Genomic DNA, 18,386 nt, shown 5'->3' with positions numbered 1-18,386 from the left:
TTAATTAGGACCATATTTTATCCAAAGACGCTTTAATTGAAATATTATATCTTTATTATATATTTGTATATTATATTATATAGTCTAGTGTTGTTTTATAGTATATATTGTATATATTCTTTTCAAAAAGACACTTAATTGGTATACGCTGGGATTGTTACCCAGAGGTCACCGTTTTGTATCCCGTCTCTTGCCATCGATATCTTCGCTCTTTTCCAAACAAAATAAAACAATGGAGACTCACAATATTTTTCGTAATATTTATTGTAAACACTTGTCTGACTACGTAAACATGGTGTTAAAGAACCAAGACCAGCATGGTGCTATAGTATATCATCGAAAATGCTGCTCTCTATATGATGTACACCGCCCTCTTTAAATCACGGCGCCCTCTGTATAATGCCTCCCTCTATTACAACATGACATTATTCCAGGAATAATAACCCCTGTTGATTCAATATGTAACGTTAATTAAAATGACTTCCTATAACTAACATTCAAAATCATTAGGTATAACATCACATTGTACTATACTCTGGATCCAAATGTCATCCAGTTAGCTTGTACAATGATAATGATCACTACCACCATAGGCAGTGGCTATGGGGTCCCTGCAAGAAGTTCAACTGAAAACTGTGTGTACACAAGTTTCTTGACAGAAATTTACAGCACAACATAGGTTTTAAAACAACGTCCACTGACTTGACCCATGGTGGTGGTTGGATGAACGGCGAAAGTGCCGTATCCCATCGAAAATGGCCAGGACAATTTCCTAATTAAAATTTAAAATGAAAGTTAAAATTTACTGTGCAAAACTGTACATTCAAACTGGCTGTCCAAAATTCAAAATTTCCCCTCAAACATTAAAACCCTTTGATATGCTTGAGACGTTGCAATATCACGTGATGTCAAATACTACCATCAGTCAATATTTCGCAGAAGGATTATTAATCACTGCTGTATTTATTAATTAAGAAAGTGCAAAAGGCCCACACTTTTTAAAGGGTCATTTTCAAGGTGTGATGTTTAACTCATGTAAAATATAGGTTAGAAATAAATTATCTAGTAAAATATGCAGAGTAAACGAATGAAAACAACCTAATACGTACATAAGAAATAATAGTAACGTGGTTCAGTAAATTTCAGTAACTAAAGAGGGCTAGAAACAATTAAGACTCCTTCATTTCTTACACACCAAAAACAGTGAATCAACGCAACGTTATTTGCTCACAACGCCTCAAGGTATGCGTAATGATGAAGCCAAGCTGATGCGCATGTGCGACCTTATAGTGTCCATTGAATTGAATGATCCGTGTTTGGATTACTGATGGGTCGTTTTCTGAGATGGTGAAATTGTGTGTGTGTGTGTGTTGGGGGGGGGGGGGCTATCTTTTCGTACAGAATATTGTAAATTCTGCATAATATATACAGCCATCTTTTTATCCACTAATTGCACAATATTTCTTTCATGGAAAAGAAAGAAGAAAATAAACTCACAAACAATTATTTAAAGATTGCACTGTATGGTAATGAATATTCATAAATTCCGCAATAGTACAATTCAATTTTGTGATACCAGATCGATTCATTAATTCAAAAACTTCAATCAAAACTTTAGCATTGGTTTAAAATAAAACATCACAGACATAACCAATGTGTGTATTAATCAAAACGGGAGCATAAACTAACAAACATTACCAACTGATCAACAAAAACGATTATCATAAAATTATATCAAATTATATCGATTTTTGACATTTTGGTATAATTACTGAATTCTAGTAACCTGGCATATGTTCTCCAGCTCGTTTTGTACACTGAAAATAATCGTTAGACTCACAGTACATTTCACGCCACTATTCTTTTTGTAGTAAAAGAGCCAAGTTTTGTTTGTGTGCATTCATATTGTAGGTAATTAAACTTACAAATGGATCCAGATGCCATATGTATACATACACAACACATGTGCTTCCCAAGTTCTCGGCAGTCGGTGATAATATTATTCATTATATTCATGACGTCATTCCATCTTCATGACGTCAAAATCAGAAGGTACTGATATGACCACATAGAAACCTCTTTTACTTTACAATAAACTGAGTTGTAACGTTTTAAAGAGAGAAAAAAAGACCGAAAAGTAATTCGCAGGTAATAATAAGGTTGGCGTTTCAATAATCTCTTTGTCCCTCTTATAGAATCAGGAGGAAGTGGTTGGTATATCATTGAATAAATTGTTCACAAGTGTTGGAACGAACGATGATTCATTTTGAACTAAAAGACAACAAATGACCTCTGACTCAACTGCATCATTGATCATCTACAGGCTTTTATACGGTAGGGGAGGAGGGTCATTTCAAATTGAGCCCTTGACAGTGTGACTACTTATAGTTGTAACAAACTAGGTAAAAACAATGTACCGTCACGGATTCCATAGTAGGTAAAAACATACGATGGAGTAGATCAGGGAATGCAAAGGCTGCCATCACAGTATCCGCCATCAATAATTCACTAAGGTTCAGAATGCAAAAAACTCCACCCAACCCTCTCCCTCACTGGGAATGCTTTCAAATTGAAAGCCTATTACAAATCACTAGAGTAAAACAGACATAACAAACTAACATATAGATTTATATATACACACACACACTGACTGACTGAGACAACATACATCTTGTCGTGACTAACATTCTACACAAAGGAGAGGGAGGGGGTGGGGGGAGGGAGATGGTATTAAATTGAAGCGACATGTCTATTTATAGATGGTTCTAAAGTTGCCAATTACCCAGTCCTGTGCAAAGTTTATTGGAAGGAAGCAACTAATAGAACAAACATTCAAATAAACAGACCTAACTATGGGTAGCTAGTTGAATGCAAATCTGATTCTATAATCTGGAAAACAAGGAAAGGTTAGGGGGAAGGAGACTGGGGGAGGTGGTGGGGGGTAGGGGAGGGGGTGGAGTGGGGTTATGAAGGGTTCTCTCTAATTGATCACATTGCATAAATCTTCATAATGTCAGTAAACTGAATTTATTTAGAAATTTTAAGTTGATGTCATCTTCCCCCGATAATCTTAAAATGAGGTATTAATGGTTTAAAAGCGAACAAAGAATGAAATAATAAACGCATTGCTTCTACTATGACCTAGAAAGCTACGCCGCTTATCATGAGCTGCCCAGTGGAGTGTATATTAATGAGGCACTATGAGGCACTCGTGCTAGCATAGCCTCAGTTATGACTCGCTTAACCTCAGTGATAGTTTGAGACATATGCACAAATTGGGGTTTACTTTAGTAATTCATTTTACTTGGGTATTTAACCTATTTAGGTCTGATATAAATCCCAGAGGCTAAGTTGCTCATTTAGACAGAAAATAATCACAAACTATTTTAAAGGGTTAGTTCACAGCCTATGACTAGCACGAGTTGTACCCCACGGTTCACATTTATGAGGTAGATTGTGGTTTATCATCCCTAAAAGGAGGGAGTGGTACTTTATGGGTTCCAAAGATTCCTACCACAGGTCCATGGTAATCTAGAGTTGGGGGATGTGATATTTTGTATGGGGTCCTAGCCTCCCTCCCCAGCTTCAGAGTTCACCATATGCCTAGTACGAGCATGTGAGTACTCCTAACCTATGCTCCTAACCTATACTTCTAACCTGTACTCCTAACCTAAAGGGATCCTAACCTCCCTACCTACGGTCATCACAATGTGATGTAGGTACTCTAGCCTACCTACCACAGTCTGTAATCTCTACTAGAGAGACCTGGGTACTATATGGGGGGGGGGGGATCCTAACCTCCCTACATACTAGGGTCTTTACTATGTGATGTAGGTACTCTAGCCTACCTACAACAGTCTGCAATCACTACTAGAGGGACCAGGGTACTATATGGGGGGAGCCTCACCTCCTTACCTACGGTCATCACTATGTGATGTAGGTACTTTAGCCTACATACTACAGTCTGCAATCTCTACTAGAGGGACCAGGGTACTATATGGGGGGATCCTAACCTCCCTACCTACGGTCATCACTATGTGATGTAGGTACTCTAGCCTACCTACCACAGTCTGCAATCTCTACTAGAGGGACCTGGGTACTATATGGGGGGATCCTAACCTCCCTACCTACGGTCATCACTATGTGATGTAGGTACTTTAGCCTACATACCACAGTCTGCAATCTCTACTAGAGGGACCTGGGTACTATATGGGGGGAGCCTAACCTCCCTACCTACGGTCATTACTATGTGATGTAGGTACTCTAGCCTACCTACCACAGTCTGCAATCTCTAGTAGAGGGACCAGGGTACTATATGGGGGGAGCCTAACCTCCCTACCTACGGTCATCACTATGTGATGTAGGTACTCTAGCCTACCTACCACAGTCTGCAATCTCTACTAGAGGGACCAGGGTACTATATGGGGGGGGGGATCCTAAGCTCCCTACCTAGGGTCATCACTATGTGATGTAGGTACTCTAGCCTACCTAACAGTCTGCAATCTCTACTAGAGGGACCAGGGTACTATACATGGGGATCCTAACCTCCCTACCTAGGTTCATTATCATCTTCTGTAGCAAAGGGACACATGTACTCTAATGAGGCTCATCACTAGAAGTACTAGTACTAGAATGAGGTACTCAACATGGACATATCAGAAGAGTGTGGTACTCTAACAGCAAAGAAAACCTTTCACTTAATGGAACATACACTAAATACATCATCAGGATAGTGACTATATAACTTCATAAAGTTTGTGTACTCATCTGAAAAAAAAGATGGGGGTAAGGCAAGGGGGCCCGAGGTTGAAGGGTTGTAATATAAGCTAGCCTTGTAATCTCAACAAAAATGATATTATTACAAGTCCATTAAATTGAAATGCTTGGATTAGAAAATGAGTACATAATTATAACATGACAGAACGGCTAATATCTCTATGAACTTTAAGCTAAAACATAAAAAAAATCTGGTAATTACTAAAATACCTTACTATTATTTTTTCTAACTTCTTCCCCCCCCCCCCCACCACCACACACCTTCTTTTGTTCCTATTAATGATTCTTTTAAGATCAAACTATTTCCCTCTAATCGAGATCTCTTAAAAGACGGTGAAATATTGCACCATGATTGTAAACACAGGATCGATATATATATATCTTTATATATTTTTTTTTGGGTGGGGGGTGGGTTTCTTTTATTTATGTGGAGGATAAAATAACCCAGCAAGTTTCCAAACAATATAGCCCTTAAATGTTAACCTAGTCTTTGGTTTGTTAAACTGAGACTTTAATGTCCCCTGAGGTAGATTCAACATCACAAATGCCCTGGGAAAACTAAAGTTAAGTGAAATGATAAAAAAAAATAGCACTACATTTTTTAAACTTCTGCAAGTGATAAATGAATTTGCCGAAGAAAATAATAACTTTTTGCAATAAAAAGGAACAACAAAAGAGAATTGGAACTTATCTGCCTTAAAATACCCTGCTTAGTAACCAACAAAAAAAAAACACATTCCAGCCCAACAATGCAAATTAAAAGTAAGTTAATATACTAACAACATACATAGGAATAGGACCACTTTTGGTCAGACACATACAGAGTTACAAATGCCACATTGCACCCCACAAAGGGTGTTACGGGAGGGTGGGGGTGGGGGGGGGGGTGGGGGTTCTACTCAAACGTCCAAAGTTTCTCTCACTGAATTGAACAGACAGGTAATATGAGTGGCACGGTAGCCAAAAACACAGTCCACTGCTTCAATATCAGGCACTTTTGTACATTGTAGGCTTTGTGTGTGTAATTCATTCAATAAATATTCATGAGTAGCTGGTACGTAAGCCATGAAAATAAAATAAATGTTGATTAGTTTAGTGAAGCCTACTGCCTTATCATCACAGTAAGGCTAAATTGTTAAGTATATATATATCCCATAGAAAGTGCATTTTCATGAACAAACGAACATACTTGACTTCCTACCTACTTGATATCTGTGATGATATTGTATTATATTGTTAATCTAAGCAGTATGTGTTTTTGGCCTTTACGGCCTTCTATATATTATTCTGCCTTCTACATGAGAAGAACATTTCCAGAGGATGTTACCTGGCCAGAGCGAGGATCAGTCGGTGTGCCTACCATTCAGCAATTCTCAACATCTTTGCTGGTAAAAATCTATAAGAAAATGTTTTCGCTTGTGAAATATATTTGTGAATGAAATGGATTCCTTTGTTCATGGAAATTTGCATGTGCTTTTAATAATGGGATATACCCTAAATGTTTATGTCCAACTTGTAATAAAGTGTGTTTACTCTTGACATGGGTCAAACAGTGTCAGAGTTTACTCATAGCATAAAATGTGTTTAACCATGCTAATGCTATATTATCAGGCAGTGATGTACTTTGTTTCTAGTTATGCACATTATTTACTGCTTGTGGCGGTGGGCGTTACTATGGAAAACAACACAAAATTAGCAAAACAAAATAATGAGAAATCTTCTGAGGTTCTAATAATAACATCATGTTTAGTGTTTTTTCTACCGCTATGAGATTTAAATCTGGCTGGTGTTAAGGTGGTGAAAAGTGCTGCTGTTACTTGATTGTTCTAGTTCTCAACATTGTACAATCAGCGCTAAGAGCAATGCTACTACTTATGTGGAGAGAGGAACTGGATTAGGGGCATCTATGTAGGATGGAGGATGGAGGGGGTGGTATATAATGGAGTCCTTGCATTCCATGTCTCAAAGTCTTAAACGTAACTCAAAATTTGTTATTCTGAAAGTCTGCTCCCAAATTCTGTTCTTGAAGGAAAACCTTCTGATCTAATCTGTTACAACAAGTAGTCACACTCTTTCCTCATAAGAGAATTAAAATAAACATCATTTAATATCATATTTTCTGATTCTACATTATCCATAATATTTTCTCTACTCATTTGGAAGGTCAAAAGCAGCATTTTGCAATCAGCTGAAATTTTGGCAATGCCATCGATCAACGATTTAGCTTGCTTGATATATCCATCCTTCCAACTTTTAACGAAAAATCCTTGTAACATGAACTTGTTGACAGAGTCACAGAAAGTGATTACAATTTGGTCACAGTTAGTTAAATCTGCAGGATCACCACAAAGTTGTGGCTAATTGCAACATGCTGATACACATGACACATGTGACACAATACTTCATTGGTCTTGATAATTAATATGAGCTGGCATTAACTAGGAAAAACAAGAAACCAAACAAAAAGAAAACCCATATCAATGACACCAAATTTGCATGCAGACTATATCTCAATATCACGACGGCTTTCACTGAAAACGTGTGATTTTGACACACACAAACGCACGCATGCCAGTTTCCACCCTTTATCACACATTATTACCACAAGTTTTTCATAGGGTTAACCCACCCAGAACATGGGTTGAAAGTGGAGTCTGCAGCAACCCTGTGGCAAAGATTCCAAAGAAATCCATGTGCATGACACTTTGTGAACTAGCCCCAGAAAAGTGTAAGTTCCTTCAGTGTGAAACAAAACTGCACAAGTTATCTATATATTGTAGTAAACCCTACCAACACCAATAATTACCCCATACGGCTACATGGAGAACTAACTTGAATGTGTTTACTGTTAGTCAAGGTTTAGTTCTATCAGCTTTAGTGCAATTTTATCTTACCTCAATGCATGCGAAGAGCTGAAACATTTCTGTGATAATTAAGTCAAAGTTAACTTTTAAGAAACAGCTCCTACACTCAAATTAACAGATATAAATAACTCTTTAAAAATATCATCTTAAACCAAAATCCAAATCATTTTTTGTCTTCATACCAAGAGAAAAGGGTGATAGGATTGCCAGATTTTGATTTTTTTTTTAAACCAGCTGTTAACGAACACCGCTTTTAATAAATATTAAAAAAAAATGTTAAGGCTGCTTGAAGCATAAAACTATGATTGCTTAAGTAACTAAATGCAACATATGCCTGATATTTCTATAATGGCTACTTTTAGAAAAATAATCATAACAATTACTGTTATTTTTTTGTTGTTTTAGTCATTTCTCTACAGAATAAATCATAAATGGTTAACATATCGAGTAATGATTTCAAGAAAATTGACATCCTTGACTCTTTAGGACGACATTTCTAGTCACATAGGTCTAAAGTCCATTCAAATGACAGTATAGAATATGTATATTTTTTCAATATATTCGGACATATATAGCAGCTATGATTACAAAAATAAAAATAAAATAAAATTAATATATCTTCAAAAAACAGAAAAACACCATTTTTTTTCTTTCCTTTTTTCTCCCCCCCCCCCCTTCAGAATTTGATATAACTTAGCCTAAAGCTACGCTCTACAAATGGTCACATGATTAAATACTAGATAAAATACATACCTATACCTACAGTGTGAATCATGTCACATTTAATGTAATAACAAGAGATTACACAAGTTGAATATAATCTAATCATATCTCCCATCGCTATACAGAAAGACTCATTTTTAAGTTCTTCTATTTAATTAATTTCATTATATTTTACCAGAATGGTCACTCAGTGATCACCTGATACTCCTTTATACAGGTGGCATATTTAGGCTATGCTAGTTTTTCTAAAATTTTGCAAGAATGATGACTGTATGCAAGCCAATGTTATCATGGTCCACAATAGTACCATTATCTATAGATACGGTTTGATAATATCACTTTTCTGGGATTTAAAGGGTCTCTCTTGACACTACGGCTCCAACCATATAGTACCATTATCTCTAGATACGGTTTGATAATATCACTTTTCTGGGATTAAAAGGGTCTCGCTTGACACTACTGCTTCAACCATATAGTACCATCAACTCTAACACTAACCTCAGTCGTTTACATGTAGAAAATCGTGGATCGTCCGGCAGGGTATGGTTGAGCTAAAGACCACAGTGGATCAAGATTTTTGCCAGTTTTAAGTCACATCATGAGCTTCAGTCGGGAAAAACAGAATGATTCATAGTTTTCCTGACAGGCAGTCATCTGAGGTGGCTAAAACTGTAGAGTCTTTAACAAATGTATTTCTTACATCAATGATGTCAAAGTAATTTTACATGTGACCTAAACAAGCAAGCTTGGGCCATTAACTGAAAACCGTCACTGTGTGTGCTCTCATCAGTGGTTCGGTGTGTGGGGTTTTTCTTTCCTTTGGGGGGGGGGGGAGAGGGGTAGGTTGGGGTTTGAGCAAGCCCTAAAGCAGCACTATAAATGAGAAGAATGGCCAGCCTTTTATACTCGCCAATTCTGGTCACGAAAGATGTGATTGTGTTTTACTTTTGTTGGAAGGTAATAATGTAGATATTAAAATCAATTTCTGTTTGGGTCAATTTATCTCCCAGTGTTTATGGAAGTGCATCACTATGTACTGACGTTTCTTAGTTATACAGTCATCTCAATTTTGAAAAATAGTTTTTATAATAATATTTTGGAGCTAGGACCTGCATTGTACAAGGAGTTCTTGGAAATTAATAGAAAATTTTGATATATATATTTACAGTTTGATGAATATACCAATGTCACAATATTTAACCATGAGCTTACTAATCTAATTGGGTTAATTACACTGTTCAAATTGATCAAATCTATCTACAATTCATCTTTCATCCCATAAATAAACATATATTTCCAATATAATATGATCCCCAAAGCTATTCACTACGATAGAAAATACTTCTCTTGGACACTCTGGTCATTGTTGGTCATGTAACACACCTTCCCTAAGAGCAATGATGCTTAGAAAAAAGAGTCCAATCCATCCACAAACAGTTTCATATCCTGGTAAAGGACAAAATATAGTTTAGTCAAAGACAAAATATAGTCTTGGTATGTCCATTATTCCATTATTCCAAGGAAAAATATAGTCTTGATATGTCCATTAGTCCAAGACAAAATATAGTCTTGATATGTCATTAGTCCAAGACAAAATATAGTCTTGCTATGTCCATTAGTCCAAGACAAAATATAGTCTTGCTATGTCCATTAGTCCAAGACAAAAATAAAAATAAAACTTCACTGCTAGTAATGTAATGTACCAATACCAGTTTTCAAGATATATTCAGCATAAAAATATGATTAATCTTAGGAATGATCCTTTAAGACTCAATCCATGATAAGGTTGGCCCTCATCTATGAAGAGGTTGGGCCTCATCCATGAAGAGGTTGGGCCCTCATCCATGAAGAAGTTGGGCCCACATCTATGAAGAGGTTGGGCCCTCGTCCATGAAGAGGTTGGGCCCTCATCCATGAAGAGTTTGGCCCTCGTCCATGAAGAGGTTGGGCACTCACCCATGAAGAGTTTGGCCCCCCTCATCCATGAAGAGGTTGGGCCCTCATCCATTAAAGAGTTTGGCCCCTCATCCACGAAGAGGTTGGCCCCTCATCCATGAAGTGTTTGGCCCTGATCCATGAAGAGGTTGGGCCCTCATCCATGAAGAGGTTTGGCCCTCATCCATTAAAGAGTTTGGCCCCTCATCCATGAAGAGGTTGGCCCCTCATCCATTAAGAGTTTGGCCCCTCATCCATGAAGAGGTTGGCCCCTAGAAGAGGTTGGCCCTTCATCCATGAAGAGGTTGGCCACTCAGTGTAGACCTAAATAGTTAATGTTAATCAATCGTTTATAAATTCTACAAACTCAGGCAAAACCATTTTGTCACAAAAGTCTCATGCTTTCCTTATTGAGATTGTGATGTTATCTGAGTAATTGACCTACTGTAATGTTCTGTATATTAGATGTAGTAGTCCAGCCACTTTCATTGATGAGCCTATCATGTTTTAAAGGGGCATTTCTTAAAAGTCAACAGTGATATAGAAATACAGACCTGGAGTGATAGCAGTGTCCCATAACGGTCTAACAACTTATCAAAATTACTTTTGTCCCTAAAGTCATCTCTAAATAAGGCAGCATTAAAAGTCCTGCTAATGACACCATTGATATTCATCCAAATTTCAAATCACTGGGAAATTTTTCATAAGAAAGGAACATATTAGTAAGTGGGTGATTCTATTCACTCTCTTTATAACATTTTTACGAGCATAGAAATGGATTCTGGATGGTTGTGCATTCCCGAAGAAAAAAAAAACTTTTGTTTTATATTTATTCCATTCGCAAGCAATCAATGGCTTTGCGTTGCGTCTGAAATTTAAAATTTGTACGACCCAATTGAGTTTAAATTTATGATTGCACTTCTGGTATTTCTGTCCAAACTAAAGCCATTGCACTGATTCCAAACGAACACTGTACATGTGTCCTTAGTACCACACTTAACTTCCAGAGATGCTGAGGTCTTCCTTCCAACCTTTAATACCACATTACAGTAAATTAGTCAAAATTTTGACTTTACCACAAAAAAAATTTTGAGCTTTCTGAAATTGTCTGTCTAGCCACAAAAAAAAAATATATAAAGAAAAAATTTGTGAGAGACTTGAAAAATAGCCACAAAGGATCACAAAATCTAATTACTAGTAACTGTTTATGAACAAGTAATTTAAAATAATTTAATATTCGATTAATCTTTTCCCGTTGTTGGTCCACTGTAGTATGAATGATTCTTTACAAGATTGCACATGTTAAGATACTATCTTGTTAATACAGTAAAATTCTCTTTAGCACAACAGGTAAACCTTTCTGGAATCATTTCTCATAGTGGTACGTCACCATTCATTAATCTGTCTTTTTCACCGCCTCTTCATCATCTTCAGTACTTTGGTCAAACAGCAGTCTCATGATTCTGTCCTTTGAGTGTAATTTCACGTTCTACCAAAAAGTAAAAGACCAAAAAAAAAAAAAAAAACGGAATTGGATTTTCTAAAAAAAAAATCAAATGCTGTAGTTACAGAAATCATGCAAATGATGGTAAAACCAAGAAGAATAAGGGTATAATTGACAGGGAGAGGGTAGGCTTGCTTAATATCTAGGCCCCTCCCCCCAATCCACTAACCCTCATGCTAACCTTGCCCCCTACCCTCTTTCTCTCATTGTAGCAATGATTATAATCTCTAGAGAGCAAAAGGCATTCATACTTCATTCACAACAAAGACCTTTTCACAGTAGTAACACATTAGAGAATGAAACATGGTCAATTATTCCTCAACAACTATTGCCATTATATTTAGTATAATCTTCCTTTAAGTATTTGCTCAACTTGCAATCTCAAAAGGGCTTCTAAAATCATCTCAAAATAATCGTCATCTCGTAGGAAGTCGTAGAAACTAAATTAAAGGTTCAATCAGAAATCTGTCACATTTATTTGTAAATTTCTATAATTTCTTTGTTTCCATATTTTCTGCCTTGGTGTTACTGTTTAGTTGTTTTAGCTTCACAAACAACCTTTCGTATTCCTCTACTGTCTATCCTATGTAGTCATACTCATTTTGTACACCAAACATCTGTGTTGACTTTTTGTGGACATGTATAAATATAAAATAAATTTCAAACTTGATTCATAGCGGGTTAAACAAATCTTCTACCCTGGGTGGGGAGGTCTGCTTTGGGGAGTGGAGGGAGAGGAGGGTGAGGAGGGAGGCACTCACTTTCAAGGTATTCAGCTAGTTCACTATCTTCTGCTTTTAGTGCTTGCAGACGAGGGGTGTTTCCCTGGTAGTCAGTGTTTGTCAGGGATGCCCCTGCTTCAACTAACATGGTACAAATAGTCCTTCTCATGTACCAAGCAGCCTTGTGTAAAGCTGTTTGGTTTTTCTCGTAATCCACTGCGTCCAACAATGCTTTTGAACCTGACCGAAAGAAACAGAGCAACAGAGGTATTGTTAGGCATAAAGTATCAAACCATATTGGTTGGAATCAGGAGTGGATAGATGTTCTACCAGGTTATCTGACTTCAGGCAGGTATACTGAAGGTGCTGACATGTTGAGTTGCTCTCCAGAGGAACAAATTTCCTCATCTTTTTCTCCCTGTTTGTTTATATATTTGGAATACAATTTTAAATATCATAACTTAATTTCACCGACTAAATAGTTGTTTTCGTTTGGTCATGTGACAATGAATGACCAAACAGCTTAAAACTGCGGATTAATAATGTATAGTGTTTGTAGTATGAACTAGCCTACCAGGAAATGTAGGCTTGATGTTCACATGGAAGAAACATGCTAACATATATTGCTTATCTTACAAATTATGAGAATCGTTAAGATAAAAGTAATCTCTCAACTAAAGCAAGATAAGCATTATACACAAACTCAGGCCAGTGGAAATCATATTGTAAGCTTGTGCATACAGTCTATTTAGGATATACAACTTCTTATAATGGAGTATAATATCTCCATATCAATGTTTCATTAGCTTGACACTGAGCACTGTTAAGATTTGGCATGTGATATTGAGGGACCAATCAGGTTACACATTAGCTGTTTTAATCATACATAGTAGTATCACAAACACAGAGCACTATTAAACTGAACAGCACTTTAGATAACATATTGAAAAATGTATCAATGGTTTAACATTATTGAACAGTGTATCAAAGAAATCAGCCGACTAGATTAATACCAATTTTGAAAACAGTGCAGACATCTGTCTGAGCTGTACATGTGACATAATATGACCAATCAGCACCACTTACCATTGTCAATAACGTACTGTACAATTTCTTTATGGCCGAACCGTGCAGCTTGGTGAAGAACCGTCATTCCATGTTGGTCCCTCGCCTCTAAACAAGCTCCCTTTCGGTGAAGTTCCATAAACTTGACAGGATCCCCTCTCTTGGATACATCCATTAAATCTATAAAAAAACAATTGTTCATAATATTTGCCCCCTTTGTGCATTTAAATATATCTCACAAGTAGGGCACATCTTCTCACTATTGTGGATCTAAATACCAAGTTTGAGTTAAGTTCAACTTTTCCTTGTTCAGTTACAGTGTACCCAAGCAAGTGTTACAGACAGACACACACACACACACATGCCAAGTTGACTACATAGGTTCCTTTTGCTAAAGCAAGAAAGCAAAATGCCTGAGAGTGTAGGCAGGTAGATAAAGGAGAGATAGCATGGTAGGTAAAAAAGAGATGAGAAGGGACGTTTTGATCCATCCTGAATCTTCTTCAGAATTTTCACTAAATAAGTTTCTTACTTTTGTCCACAGGGCTGAGATGAGCAGTGTCGGACACACCTATCATTTCTCTTCTGCCGATCGTCGGTGAGCTGATTCCAGGGACTTGTGGAATGATGGCATCGCAACTAATTAAGAAAACAAAAGATCTGCATCAAATAAAATCTGTATTTTAATCAAGTAATTAGTCATTGAGTTAGAACTGACATTACTCCTATTAGGCACTGCATGAAGAAGGAAAGCTGCAGCAGCTGCAAGATCCCCTGCAGCAAAGCTGAATCAGTATCAAACAATAGTAATTATCTTGTCAGACCGGCAGTGTCTATTGTGTGAAACTGTACAGCACAAACGAACAATAAAGTCCTATGCTTCCTGGCATCATTCTTTGCTTCCCCCTCAGCTGCCTACTTTAAACGACATGGTACCTTTAATACTAACATCAGCAGTAATGCTATGTATGCTGTAGCGATATATGACAAAAAAACATAATTATTAATCCTAGTTTGCATTTCGCAGGCATACCGCTCTCATCTGTTAAATGAAAGTTTGGACATCAAACATGAAATTAAGATAAAACAATGCAAACATAGACCTAATGTATTGAACTTAGGCCTTATCTTCAGCGGTCGTGAATATCATCTCACTTCCTTCGTACCAGGAATGCTGAGGTTGTTTAATACCCTTGTTAGATCAGACTATGTACCTTTCATACATTACAACATAATTATTTCCCTGCAAAATGACAAAAGCTGTGATTTCTATTCCCAATTCATCTCCAAATCAAAACTGCCGATTAATATTAGGCAGTGTGAAAAGCTGCAGCAGCTGCATATACCCCTGCAGCAAGGCTGAACCAATATCAAACTATTACAAAGAATATCTCGAGCACACCAGCAGTGCCTACTGTGTGTAATTGCAGAGCACAAATGTTTGTCTCATGCAGTCAGGCTGCAGTGATGTCACAGCCTGGCTGCAGTGATGCCGCAGCCAGGCTGCAGTGATGCCACAGCCAGGCTGCAGTGATGCCACAGCCTAGCTGCAGTAATGCTGCAGCCTCCTCAGCATCTCACTTTCTACACAGTGCAGCATAGATAATGAAATGCATTGATTGACCTGCAGTGTTATTGCTACAGAAAAATGTTTTCATCAAGTACAGCATGTGTCAAGCTTAGACTTAATATCTTGATCGTTGGATATATGATGGTTTTCCCATTTTTCTTTCCTATAAATACAAAAATTAAAGGATTCATATCACAAATGTGTGGCAGCGATAACTTATAAGACAATCTCAGAGGTAAATACTTGCACAGTGGGTTAATATCTAGGCCTGAGTTTTCAATTTGAGCCTTACTGAATTAAGTGTATCTTTTATTGTTCGAGTTGTAGCGGTAAATCTTTATGAAGCAGGCTACAGTGTGACACGGAACACAATGTAAGTATTAAAGGACATTCTTTCCACCAGCTTGTCATGGAATAAATTGCCTTTACACAATTAGATCTCTCATCCGTGCCAATGTACACCTGTAATAAACCGCTGAATCAAAAGGCGAGGCAGCAATTTGTTTTTCAATCAAGACTTAAATGTGACACTGATAACATTAGAATGGATCTTTAGTGAATCTGTGACTAGCTGAAGATGGGATGGTGTGTGTTCATTGTGGATTCATCTAACAGACTATCATTCCTTATGAAATGCAGACACAGGTATCTGTGTGTTATACACATGTCTAAATAGGTTGTGCAGCTTCCATATACACCTTGTGATCTGTAAAGTGACTGCCGTTATCTGAACATTACAATAACTGAATATGTTTGTGGCCATGCTTTCTAGCTGTTATGGACAACTAACAATACCCTGGCCATCTTTTACAACCAAGATTTTTTATGGTCTTAATAATAAAATTCAAAGACATTTGTCCAAAAAAAAAAAATTGAGTAGTTCTGAATATTCAAGACTTGTGTGATGAATAAACAATACCCTGGCCATCTTTTACAACCAAGATTTTTTATGGTCTTAATAATAAAATTCAAAGACATTTGTTCAAAAAAAAAAAAAATTTGAGTAGTTCTGAATATTCAGACTTGTGTGATGAATAATTAATATCAATACACATAATCTGCACTTGTGATTCTGAACGATGAAAATAATATATTTTTCAATGAAACATGAAAAGAACATTCATCTAGTACTTTGTCATATCTTTAAGGATCAATTTGTCACCTAATTATTCAATGGTAATCCCAACCAAAGAGTTACATCAATGGGGAACTTTAACAAGATGGAGGTCGTGGGGGGGGGGATGTAAACGAGGCCAATCACACATATCTCTAACATCATACAACATTGATCAATAACTAAGTCTTTAAAGATTATAAACAAATTTAAAAACAAGAATTCTTGTTGTTTCAATCACCAAACATCTTCATCTTTTGGACCCTCCAACAACTCAAAATAAAGAATGCAGAACAATAAATAAATATATATATATATAAATACAAACAAATACAAATATATATATATACTATATATATATATATTCTAAGCAATGTAACCATTTCACTATATCAATGTAACATCAGGTTAATACTGAAGAACCAATACCACATGAATATTGATGACATGAAGATTTGAATATTCAAGAGGGGAATATAATATGTAGCTTGCCATAAACCATCATGCTTCTAGTGACATTACAACTGAGAGATAAGAAGTATCAAGAACAACTATATAGATTACAAATTCTCAGGAAGTCATGCACATTCCACTGATATCATTAAAATAACAAAGAAAACACTTGAAACAAATATAACGTCTTTGCCTTTCACTTATCGACAATTTGCTTTATCGTGTACTGACTTGTGATGTTCGAATAGTAAGGGTATGGAACGGTATGAACTACAGGATACCAGATAGTACTCTGGTTTTACACTGAACCTCAAGAAGGGAAAAATGATGCTTTGTTAGAGGTGCAAGGGAAATGTTAGATGGCTGGCTATGAGAAGACATAATTTACAGATAAATCTTCAAATTGTGGGTAATTTTGTCCTAAGTATTCCTTTAGTGGTAAGCTGGGATTTTTTATGTCTTGATGAACATGGTCTAATATACCGAATCAATATAGCTTGGCTTAAGGTATCCCTTGACTAGTATGGTTTAATTTAGCTTCTTGGAAGTTATCCCCATGGCTATCTTGTTCTAATGTACCTCTCAGATATGGCTTGGCTTCAGGTATCCCTTGACTAGTATGATTTACTTTAGTTTCTTGCAAGCTATCCCCTTGACTAACCTGTTCTAATGTACCTCTCAGATCTAGCTCGGCTTAAGGTATCCCTTGACTAGTATGGTTTAGTTTAGGTTCTTGGAAGTTATCCCCATGACTAACTTGTTATACTGTACCTCTCAGATATAGCTTGGCTTAAGGTACCCCTTGACTATAATAAGTTATAAGTTATCCCAAATTTGTCAAACTGGATAATTTTCTCATTCAACTCATTCAATTTCATAATTTTTTTGGTTGGAAAATTAATAAGAATAATAGAAAGATATAGTTAATATTGTCATTTACTTCGATAAAGTCATCGTAACACAATGTAGAATGTATACTGGCATCGTTTAATGTTACAGGGAAACGGTTGCTATAACAACATCTTTCATTCAGTTGCCAGAGTGGAAGGATTGGTACGGTTTGGGGGGGAGGGGCGGGGGCTGTGAGTACTTTAATACACAGAAAGATATTCAAACTAGGATGTACACGACACAATACTAGAATAAAAACACTCAATGATCTCTGATCTAGATTAGAATACTTCAGACGGATGGAGATACTATCAAGATCAGATGAACAAAAAGAAAAAACAGAAGAGATACTAAATGAAAATGGGAAAATGACAGAAACATTGAAAGCAACAAATTGCATTTGAAGGACATCTCATTTTCATAACTTATTATCGAGGGCTTAAAAAAAATGTGAGTGTTATGTGTCCTACTAGTTAAAGAAGCCCGAAATGTTATGCATATGCATGAGACACAAAGTTATGCATATCCATGAGACAGGGAGTCATTATTTCACTAATATGAACTGCACACAAAGTAGTTCACCAACTACCTCCTCCACCTGTGTGTTGATTGATATTTGAGTCGTAATAAATATTACAACGTTGCAAGGAAGTCATTTATCCAGAATGGCAACAGCAAAATGATATAGAAAAGTGATAGAGGAATTGCTATGTAAGTGAAAAGATGTACAGCAGCTTTTAAACACAGGAATCATTGGTTTTATAAAGGA

The 18,386-nt window shown here is 36.6% G+C and overlaps 1 protein-coding gene across 12 annotated transcripts in view; it reads right to left on the bottom strand.

The window, feature by feature from the left end:
- Nucleotides 1-246: 246 nt before the first annotated feature.
- Nucleotides 247-18,386, bottom strand: part of LOC139979490 (diacylglycerol kinase zeta-like) — a 149,035-nt gene continuing 130,895 nt past the window's right edge. For 10 of the 12 annotated variants that reach the window (XM_071990378.1, XM_071990833.1, XM_071990914.1 and 7 more), the window contains 4 exons: nt 14,122-14,228; nt 13,611-13,769; nt 12,564-12,764; nt 247-11,787 (listed from right to left, as the gene is read on the bottom strand). In XM_071990378.1, the coding sequence (XP_071846479.1) occupies nt 11,741-11,787; nt 12,564-12,764; nt 13,611-13,769; nt 14,122-14,228 (514 nt within the window). In that variant the 3' untranslated portion in view covers nt 247-11,740. The remainder of the gene's footprint in view (nt 11,788-12,563; nt 12,765-13,610; nt 13,770-14,121; nt 14,229-18,386) is intronic. The other 2 variants (XR_011797205.1, XR_011797210.1) reach the window with 2 other exon arrangements.

Source organism: Apostichopus japonicus, chromosome 1 (genome assembly GCF_037975245.1).
Source record: "Apostichopus japonicus isolate 1M-3 chromosome 1, ASM3797524v1, whole genome shotgun sequence".
Taxonomy (NCBI): domain Eukaryota; kingdom Metazoa; phylum Echinodermata; class Holothuroidea; order Aspidochirotida; family Stichopodidae; genus Apostichopus; species Apostichopus japonicus.
The sequence above is the reverse complement of the archived record's forward strand: the minus strand, read 5'-3'. Positions and strand labels throughout refer to the sequence as shown.